Raw genomic sequence first — 10,872 nt, forward strand, 5'->3', positions numbered from 1 at the left:
ACGCTGAGCATGAAGCTCCCCGTCGACACCAAGGCGCTCCGCGTGCTCTTCGCGGAGGCCGGCAAGGACGTGGTGCCCGAACTCTGCAACACAACCATCCATGATGCCCGGCCATCCACCTCATCGCGCCTCCGCCCCGGGAAGAGGAGGATGAGTCCACCGCGACCTTGGGCCGCCGCAACGTACCAACCTCAGAACACTGGCGAGGTCCCCGGCACCGCCCGCAGCCTAGGCGGCCAGATCCGACCGAGCCAAAGTAAGCCGACCCGGCACCCATGCGCAGCCCTTCACGCCCGCAGCCGTGTTGCCAGCCCTCACGCCGCGCAGGCTCCACCTGACCACCATTGAGCCGCCCAGCCCATGGCCATGACGCCAGATCCGAGCTCGAGCCGCCGCTGCCAAACCACCATCGAGCATCACCAGATCCAGCTGTCGCGCAACCCCAGAAGCCGGTACACCACCGTCCCAGGGCCGCCGCCCTGGCATCCTCCCACCGCTGACCGGGCGCCTTGTCCAGGGCCAACACGCCATGCCAACAGGGCTTTGCCCGGCGACATTGCCCAGCAGCGGCGAGGGAAGGGGCTGGAGTAGGGGGGTAGTGGCGGCGATAGGGTTCGCCCAAGCCACACCCCTTGGAGCGACGCGGGCGCTCGCTTTTTTGCATCAAATACATCAGTTGTCGACGTGTCTGCTGTCATATATTAAAGAAGAAAGGCAGGAATGCCTCCACCAAAGGTTACAAAGGTATATACATGCTACTCCTCACTGCTCTCCCACCTCTCCACCCTACTGAAGGGGAGGGGGGTACATTCCCTCTCAGTAGTCCGGCCGATGGCCATACTAAACCCTCTTGCCTCACTCTACGTAGTAACTGCTCGATCCAAGGCCGCGCTCCCTCAAAGACAATGGCATTCCTGTGCTTCCACAACTCCCACCATGTTAACGCAAAGATGGTGCGTAGATCCTTCCAACTCATGTTGTTTGGTCCTTGCTTGTCTATGGCCCACTCCGCAAGTAAGTCATGCGGAGATGGTGTCCATTCCGGCTTGCTGAACGCCTCGCAAATCGCCGCCCAAGCCATCCTGGCAAACGCACACGTGATTAGTATGTGGTTAATCGTTTCATGCTCCTGGTCACAGAACGGACACGCGTCCTGGTGAAGTAGCCCTCTCCGTGCTAGACGATCCGAAGTCCAACATCTATCCCTCAGGGCCATCCAAGTGAAAAATCTGCACTGTGAGGAAGATCGCGACTTCCATGTTAGATCCGCCGCTGGGAGCACCTCCCTACCCCAAAATCCAGCCGCATATGCTGACCACATCAAGAACTGTCCATTAGTCTCCCAGGACCAAGCTATCTCGTCTAGCACATTCTCAGTTGGCTTCCAATTGATAACCCTCTGCCAAAGTGAAAGAAACTCCTGTAGTGTGTTCGGCCCTATGTTGGGGCCAATATCCATCGCCCAGGACCCATTCTCCACAGCCGAACTGACCAGCCTAGACGATCTGATGCGTAGTGGAACCGTGCCATATATAAGTGGTGCAATTTCCTGTATTCTCCTCCCATCTATCCATCGGTCTTCCCAAAAGAGTGTCGTGAGGCCACTATAATACGCTGCACTCCTCATGGCCGCCTGGCATAACATCTTCGCTTCGTCAGGAACTTTGATTCTGAACTCATTCCATGGTCTATTCTTGTCTGTCCTTTTGAGCCATCGAGCCTGCATGGCCACATTCATCAAGCACTTTGGTGCCCACACCATGTACCATGCGACCACGCAGTTCCCACCATTCGCTTCTGCTCGTCTGCACCACAAGAAGCCTCGACAAACCTTGTTCATTGCATCAATATTTTCATCGGGATGTCCAAGGCCATCGTTGCATGGATTGGCATGGTGCATAGCACTAACTGAACCAAGGTTAACCTGCCACTCTACGACATAAGGGTTGCCTTCCATTTTGGCAACCTATTGGTCATTTGATCCATCAAGTATAGCAACTGCATCGTTGATTGCTTCCTTAACGATAGCGGCAGCCCAAGATACTTTATTGGGAATGATCCCAAGGGGCACCCAAGTTCATTGCACGTTGTAGTTATCTCCTATTCTGAACACCTGCTAGGTAGGGCTGCCGACTTGCGCATGTTGATTCTCAGGCCTGCCGCCTCGCCAAATAGCTCAAAGATGCACTTGCAAACCGCGAGGTCCACCGGGTTGGGCTTAACAAAAAATACGACGTCATCCGCAAAGATGGACAGGCGCTTCTTTATGCCCACATGCACCAAGGGTGCCAGCACCCCTCTACTCGCGGCCATCTCAAACATCCTCTGTAAAGGCTCCATAGCGAGAATGGAAAGCATTGGAGAGATAGGATCCCCTTGTCGCAACCCTTTATAGTTGTAAATCGTGTCACCGGGATCACCATTAACCATGACCTTGGTGGTAGATGTTGCAAGGATCCCACATATCCATGATCTCCACCGTGGCCCAAAGCCAAGCTGTTGTAGTACCTCAATTAGGAAAGGCCATTGTACTGAGTCAAATGCTTTCGATATGTCGAGCTTGAGCAGAACTGTGGGGGTTTTCAAGGCATGTAGCCGTCTTGCCGTCCTCTGCACAAGCGTGAAGTTGTCATGCAGCGATCTGCCTTTTCACAAATGCACTTTGGTGATTTCCAACCGGCTTGGGCGGATCCTCCACCAATCTACACGCTAGTCACCCACCTCCAAGGCTCCCTCCTTCTTAGGCAGGAGCGAGATTAGGGATTTATTGGTTGCAGCCAAAGATTTTCAGCTAGTTCGCTATCGTGATGACTAGCCTGGCATCCTTGTTTGAGAAGGCTTTGGAGCACCGATCGAAAAAAAGAGAGGAGGCTTTGGGAGCACCGATCGAAAAAAAAAGAGGAGGCTTTGGGAGCACGTACGTAATGTTGAAGTCACGGCTTGGTCACACACCCACCGTCGGCCTCGCGGTCACGGCAGGGTGCTATATATTCCGGCTGGAGTAGGAAGTCAGAGCCAGAAATGCACTAGATGCGTGGCTGGCCGCGAAGATGATTCGCGTCGCCATCAGTCGTCGCCGCCCGTGTGAAACGCAGACGCCGGCCGGTACGCTTATCCGGGCGAGGCGGGGAACGGGGAACCCGGCTGGATAGCGAGCTCCATCGTCCTCCTCCCCATCTACGACTAGTAGTATTTCGCTGATTTTGCTGGCGCTTAGCGGTTCGCTGAGAAGATCCTTTCAGAGGACTGATGAGTTGTGCAACCGAGGATGTGGGAAACTGTGTGTGCTTGGCGACATGTACTCGTCGGCCCTGAGTATCTGAGGGCCTTTTTTCAATGTCAATTAACTAGTTTGACAAAGAGAGCATCTCCAATAGAAAATGAAAGTAACTCTCCAACAGATGATATATATATATCTCCGCCTTCTGAAGATGTAACATACAACACTTCTGGTGAAAATATACACCTCCATCCACTGGAGATGTAAAAACGGCAGCCGCGGGCCAACCGCCCAACTGCCTTCAGTTGACTTCCGCGCGACCGCCCGCCGCCCGCCCAACTCCTCCGCCGGCCGATTTCGTCAAAATAGTACCCCTTTGTGTACTCGTGCCCATTCGCCGTGAAGTTATAAGCAGGAGCATCACCACTAGCAAGTCTAGCAAACAAATAAGACCGTTGCAACACATTGATATCATTGAGAGTATCCGGCATACAAAAAACAATGATAAATTCATAAATCCTCAGATGCTACAGCCTCTGGCACAATTGTTGCATTACGAGACTTGCCACAAAATTGCTTATGACATGCCTTGGGACAGTTTTTCCAAGTTCAATGCATGCAATCAATGCTTCCAAGTATGTCGGGCCAACCTCGCTTCTCATTTGCTGCCATCAACTTTATTGTGTCTTCCTCTTTGGGTGCACGAAGATAGACAGGACCAAAGACGCGGATCATCGCTTTGGCAAACCTACGCACTGGCTCAATTGTACTATCTTCGTCAATGCGAAGATACTCGTCGGCATAATCAACCGTAATACCATATGCAATCACACGCATAGCCACGGAGATTTTTTAATAGACGCTAAACCCCGACAAGCCTGCGGCGTTTCTCCTTTGAGTAAAAAACCGGTAATTGGCCTCACAAGCTTGCACAATTTTTATGAAGAGTGGTCGACACATCCGATATCTTCTCCGGAAGAGGTGCGATGGATAGGTTGGATTGTCTGCGAAGTAGTCTTGCATCAACATCACACTTCCGAGATGGCGGTTGCGAGGGATGAAAAGACGGCCGACGGTCAAACCTCGCCGTCTTTTGCGGTTTCGATCCTCCTCCTCCTTCACAGCTAGGACCGCCACGGCCATCTACTGACAATGGCGCTCGAGCATCGATTCCACGTCCAAGTCGTCCGACGGGGACGAATCCTCAATCAAAAATTGTTCGCAGGGGCTTAAATCCATCTAAAAACGCATTGAAGCTCGCATCAACGAAATTTGTACGGCGACCGGTGGGGCTCAAGGGGAAGGAAAAGGGGCTCAATGGTTTGTTGCATCTAAACACTATGCCACTATGACATTTATAATGTGCCACTTGGATATATTTTATTACCTCTTATGTGTTATACTCTCTACTATGTAATGGAATTCAATTGCTTATTTTGCCTGTTTGTACGTGAAGCTTGTCATGTGCACTGTGTATGTGTATCTCTGTCCTCAAAATACATCACTTTATTCAGTTGAATAGTGTAGTCCTGATCTTATGATCTGTGTTACTGTTTGATTCATTGTCCTAAAATCAGAATTGTCCAAAACAACTTAGTATTCATTGCAATTAATATTTACTTTTCATTTTTCTTAGGAAACGATGGGCTGGTACGACTGTTGCTATCCAAAGGAGCTAGTGCTGATATATCCTCTTGTGAAGGGACGCCACTACACGTGGCTGTGTCGGATGGGAATTATGGCATCGTCCAGTCTTTATTGCAGCATGATGCAGATGTAATAAGTAGTTTAATGTTTTGATTCTGTATCTGTAGAATTATTTTGCTTTTTCATGGGAACTGACTTTGTTGCGCAAATACCTGTAGCCAAACAGGGTTTTTTCAGATTTAGGAACACCCATGACTGCTGCAGTTCTTTGTGCTGATGTTATTTCTGTCGCTGGAAAAATTTCTGTGTCTGCTGCTTTGAAGTGCATGAAGCTACTTGTCAAGGTATGGTAACCAATTTCATCTTCTTTTTATCTTGACTGCTGGGGGGAATCTAGTGTGGCTTTTGTACTGGATTTCTGAATTTTATGTGAAGTGTAAATATCAACACACATTCATTTATTACACTGGTTGCATCCACAGGCTGGTGCTGGTTTGAACTGTACAACTCCTGATACTCCATTGGTGATAGCAACCAGCAAAGACTTAACTGAATGTGTCCAGTACTTGTTGGAGGTCGGTGCAGATGCCAATATTCCAAGCAACTATGTAAGTTTTTGACTTTTGCGACTTGCTTTTCTTGATTAATATTATCCTTGGCACTTCTAAACTGAGACTTGTGGTGATGATGTCGTGTTGGTAACTGTTGGGAGTATGTGGGAATGTCTTAATTATTGCTGCTTTACTATATCACACTTGTTATTAATTGAATGTATGCTATGTCTCTGTTCACACATATTGCGATTATCCTAAATACTTTCCTCCTGTACACAACAGAACGGTACGACACCAATAGAAATTGCTGCAGACTCTGGAAGAAGAGAGCTCGTGGAGATTCTATTTCCATACACTAAACCCATTCAACGTGTGTCAAACTGGAGTGTTGATGGAATCATTACTCACGCAAAGCACTTGAAGGAAAAGGTACAAACTCAATTTGAAGTTCATTTATTTTGATGTTGCAATCTGTAGAACCTTATGTTTCTCCTGTTTATGAGATATGTGTGAAATAAGGTGAATGCTATTCGTTTGTTACGGTGTAATATTCTTTTTCCAGAGTCTGCCTAGCAGCTACTCCCTCCGTGCCAAAATACTTGGCATGGACTTAGGTCAAATCTGTACTAAATCCATGACAAGTATTTTGGAACGGAGGGAGTAAATAACAAATACTCCCTCTGTCCCAAAATTCTTGTCTTAAATTTGTCTAAATATGGATGTATCAAGTCACATTTTAGTACTTCCTCCCAAAATTCTTGTCTTAAATTTGTCTAAATATGGATGTATCAAGTCACATTTTAGTACTCCCTCCGTCCGAAAATACTTGTCATCAAAATGGATAAAAAGTGATGTATCTAGAAGTAAAATATGTCTAGATACATCTCCTTTTATCCATTTTGATGACAAGTATTTCCGGACGGAGGGAGTGTTAAATACATCCGTATCTAGACAAATTTAAGACAAGAATTTTGGGACGGAGGGAGTATGTAGAAACTGTAGTGCGGAACCATCAGTTGGACAAAGTTGACTAGTTTAGTCTGGCAAGTAAATTCAGGATGTCCTGAATACATATATTGTGAAACTCTGATCAATAGGGAAGCAAAATAGTAAATACAAAATAGAAACATAATCCTATTAACTGGTTGCATGAAACAGAACTTTAATAGGTTGTTCCATGGAGATAGCATCATGGTATTACTCACTGCAAGCCAGTGAAGTATGTTTTGGTGCGCATATTCATTTGCCATTATTTACTGGTTTTTAGGTGTTCTCATTGCACAATTTTGCCAGTGCCATTGCATGGAGATGGAAGTACCACGTTTAGGGCAGTCCAATTGTTTGTAACTAAACATGCTTACAAATTGAAGTGATAAAATTGTTGCTCTGAAGAGAGGGCTTAAGGATTGCTGTTCTTACTTCTATAAAAGTTGTTTAATTGAGCTTCTCCATGTTTGTTAACTTACATGTTTTGTACTCCCTCCGTCCGGAAATACTTGTCATCAAAATGAATAAAAGAGGATGTATCTAGATGTATTTTAGTTCTAAATACATCCCTTTTTGTTCATTTTGATGACAAGTATTTTCGGACGGAGGGAGTACTCATTAACATGGTTAACCATCATGATTCAGGGTAAGCAATGCGATAAGGCCAGCAAGGTTAAGCAAAGTGATAAGGCCAGCAAGGTTAAGCGGAAAGAGGATGCCAGTGCACGGAAGTCCTCTTCCGAGGTATGTAAATCTTGCACATCTACCATACTATAAAAGCTGCATCAAATGGGTACTGTGGATATAAATGTGTTCTCTTAATGGTGTAGGAGAAGGTAGTTCAAGATAAGAAGGCTGAGCTGAAATCACTTGGTGCAAAAGCAGTAGAGGAAAAGGACTATGCCGGTGCATCAGAATTCTACAGCGAGGTAATATTGTTGCAGCCGTTCCATATTTGTGGTAACATAGTTGGCTGCTGGGCATGGATGTATACACTCTGCCCTTCTGAGTTTCAGTGGTTTGATTCTGGGATAACGGATCGTGCTTGGGATTTGGTTTGACGCAGGCAATCAAAGTGGATCCTAAAGACGCGACGCTCTATTCAAACAGGAGCCTATGCCATCTAAGGATTGGTGAAGCACATGATGCTCTGGTGGATGCTGATGCTTGCATCAGGCTGCGGCCTGATTGGCCAAAGGGTTACTGCCGGAAAGGAGCTGCCTTAACAGCGCTCAAGGTCAGACAAAACCACACATGGCTAGCCTTTTAACTCGCTGTTTTACATTTCAAACCCCATCTCCCCATGCTGACAAGGATGTGCTTCGTGTTTTTTTAATCATTAGGACCACAAGGAAGCATGCGATGCGTACATGGCTGCGGTGAAACTGGATCCATCAAATGAGGAGTTGCATGAAGCATTTTGGTATTACTCTTTCCGCTTAACCTTGCAACGTGGAGTATTTCCATCTTGCCTTTCTTTTCCTGAACACGTCTTCTAATTCCAAGGACTGCTTAAATAGAACCTGTTTTAAACTCCGCATGTAGCTCTGTCACTATTTTGGTATTGCTTGCACACTGTCGTTGTGAACCGTTAGTTTCATGCATCTTGTGCATTCTTATATATATGGCGTATATCTGGTTGCAACATACTCTGGAATAGACTGAAGTTTGCACAGTTTGAATTGAACCCTGGCAACCATGGAGGGCTCCATCATAATAAGGGTTGCTGCGCCATTTTCAGGGAGGCGGTTGCGGCAATGAAGGCGGAACTTGGCGCTGGGCAAAGCGGCAGCTCATCCGACTCTGATTAGGGATGGGCGTGCTCAGTGTCTCCCTTCCAGGCTTCTCATTGCGTGCTTGTTACGTCTGGCCAAACTGCTGATCTCTTTTTTGTCTTAGCCATATGGCGAAGTCGTGCTCAGTTCCTTAGAAATGCCGCGCTGTTGCTATGCGAGCGCTTTGAATTAGTACGGTGCTTTGACGATCTGTTTGGAGCATGGATGGTACTGTATTTTGCTAGACTCTGGTGATGGATGCTTTGGAATGAACTTGTTTTATCATCTGTGTTTGGTTCGTCCAAATCCGTCAACAAATGCCCTAGGCCGTTTTGAATTTCTTTTCAGTTAGCTGCATATACGCACTGGCTCGGCCCTCCTGCACTGCATGGTTTGGGAAATTTGAAAGGATGATTATTTGGATGAGCTGCTGGGTTGGGTGGGTATTAGAATCTCTGTCCCTGGACGCTCTGCATAGTTGTCCTAATAACTTCAACCTGGGCTAGCTTGTATCCAAGAAAGCCTTCAATCCAAAATGGATCAAAAAAGAAATAGATGTCACTGACTGTCTATTTCCTTTTATTTCTGACGTGGAACACAATGTCCAGAAAAACCCGCAGAAACTTGGCGAAATAGTGTTTGATAACACATGAAAAGCGAAATCTTTTTGTTCTGAGCGGAATCACCAACACTGCAACAAATTGAAAAAGGATACAGCTGATGGGGACTTCAAAGTCTCTGGAATAAGCTGTGGTCAAGTACCTTCAAAAGTTAAGATTTGCTGCTGGAGATCTCTGCTGGGAGCGATACCTTGCAAAGGTGTTGTTGCGAATCAACATATGATAATTTCTTTGCAATGCCCCCTGTGCAATCAGTGTTGTGAGAGTATCCAACATGCCTTCTTTTCTTTACGCTCTCGGGTGAAGCAAATTTGGGTTTTATCGCGCGTCATCGACGTTGCTTGTTGCATAGGAAGACAAGGACCTTTAGTGCAGTTCGAGATGGCGCAAAGCTAAGGAAAGCTTTAGTAAATTCAAAATGTGGATGCATCCTAGTGCAGCTGCAGGCTCGGGCGGTACTGCCGTGATAATTCGGACGAAGCTGGAGTGTTTATTGTTGCAAGTTGCTGTGGCATACGCTTTGTTGATTCGGCTTCTGCAACAGAAGCGAGAGCTCTCCGGGATGGGCTGATTCTTGCAGGAAATATTTGTTGCAATAGGTTGATTGTCGAAGCGGGTTGCTTGGAGGTGATTCGGATGATTGAATGAAGATGGCTACTCAATCGGACCTGCGGCAGACATATATGATGACTGTGATCTGGTTTGTTAGCTAGTCAAGGGGAGAGATCCAAAAACGTTGTGTGGGGTACGAAAACCCCTGGTTTTCTTGTGGATGTAATAATTGACGGTGTAATGATTTTGCCGAACGAATAAAATCCGCCATCATGATTTTCCATGAAAAAAATTAAAAGAATTTGACTAAGAGAGTTGAGCGGATGCAATTTTTCTTCAAAACATAAAGTTGTACTGAAGTTCAGACACTTATTTTAGGGCAAATGGAGTAAAAATGAATCCTAAGCCAAAAAATCCTAAGGATTCCGATCCTCTGAACCAAACAACTAATATAGAGAAAAGTACAAGGATCCAAATCCGTCAATTATGAAATTCCTTTGAATCAAGGATTCTTAAAACACAAGAATACGAAAAACTCAAAAAATAATAGGAATGTAAGCGCAACATAGAGGACTGGTAAAACATGGGGATTTTGCAAACCTAGTGTTTGGTTCACATGAATATGAACAACACATGAATCTTAATAAACATGGTCAAATGAAAGTCAAACCACCTGAAAATGTATAATTATAATGTTATTAACAATTTTACTCTCATTCTTTGTGCATAGGATTTTTTTGAAAGGTGGTCTAAGTGAATGTTAGAATTCCTGCATTTCCTTTTATACTATGAACAAAGTGTTTTTTTCTCCATTTTTCCTTTGCCTGATTTTTTTAACTGAAGGAATGAATAGAGTACTCCAATTGTGTAAAAGTATAGTGTGTATTAGATATTTTCAAGGTCCATCTAAAAAAGAAAAGATGTTGTCAAAATCAAACTTTATTTTTTTTTACCAAATTTACAGAAAAAACGTCCTCACCTAAAATACCAAACCAAATACCTTTATATTCATGAAGAAATACATTTTCATTTGTTATTTATTTGGCATTGTGGAGATGGATAGTTTACTCAATAAATTTGATCCAAGTTTCTGAATATTGACTTCCGTACCTTGCAAGAAAAAAAAGGGCTTTGACGAAAACCGAATGCACACTATATTATGGGGAGGGTGTACCACCATATGATTTTTTCCTTTATTTTTGCGAACCAACCTGTGGCTGGATAGTTAAAAAGACAATTGTATTCCCTGCCCACCAGAGTTCATAAATCCCAGAGTTGACATGGGTGCTCACATTTTCCTGTATCTATTTCAGAGCTTTCGGCTATGTGCGTTCAGTGGGAGAAGACATTCCCGTCGAACATGAAGGCGTCTGGGCCGGCTCTGTCTTTCAGATGTGCTCGTAGGGGTAGAACGTGCGTGCCTGAGTGTCGCGACTGTGTTTAGTTTTTTTTATATATTCTTACATTTTCCCTCAACTTTTTCCATTGTTTTTTTTTTTTTTGGCAAAGCCCAGCTG

The 10,872-nt window shown here is 45.3% G+C and overlaps 1 protein-coding gene across 1 annotated transcript; it reads left to right on the forward strand.

The window, feature by feature from the left end:
* The first annotated feature begins 9 nt into the window (after positions 1-9).
* Positions 10-8,465, forward strand: LOC119292430 (poly [ADP-ribose] polymerase tankyrase-2-like). The gene is made up of 10 exons (XM_037571273.1): positions 10-256; positions 4,857-4,996; positions 5,086-5,211; positions 5,350-5,475; positions 5,704-5,850; positions 7,054-7,152; positions 7,239-7,337; positions 7,475-7,645; positions 7,752-7,831; positions 8,150-8,465. Exons 1-10 carry the CDS (start codon positions 10-12, stop codon positions 8,217-8,219), a joined length of 1,305 nt encoding a protein of 434 aa, XP_037427170.1. The 3' UTR covers positions 8,220-8,465.
* Positions 8,466-10,872: the final 2,407 nt, after the last annotated feature.

This window comes from Triticum dicoccoides, chromosome 4B, assembly GCF_002162155.2.
Source record: "Triticum dicoccoides isolate Atlit2015 ecotype Zavitan chromosome 4B, WEW_v2.0, whole genome shotgun sequence".
NCBI lineage: Eukaryota > Viridiplantae > Streptophyta > Magnoliopsida > Poales > Poaceae > Triticum > Triticum dicoccoides.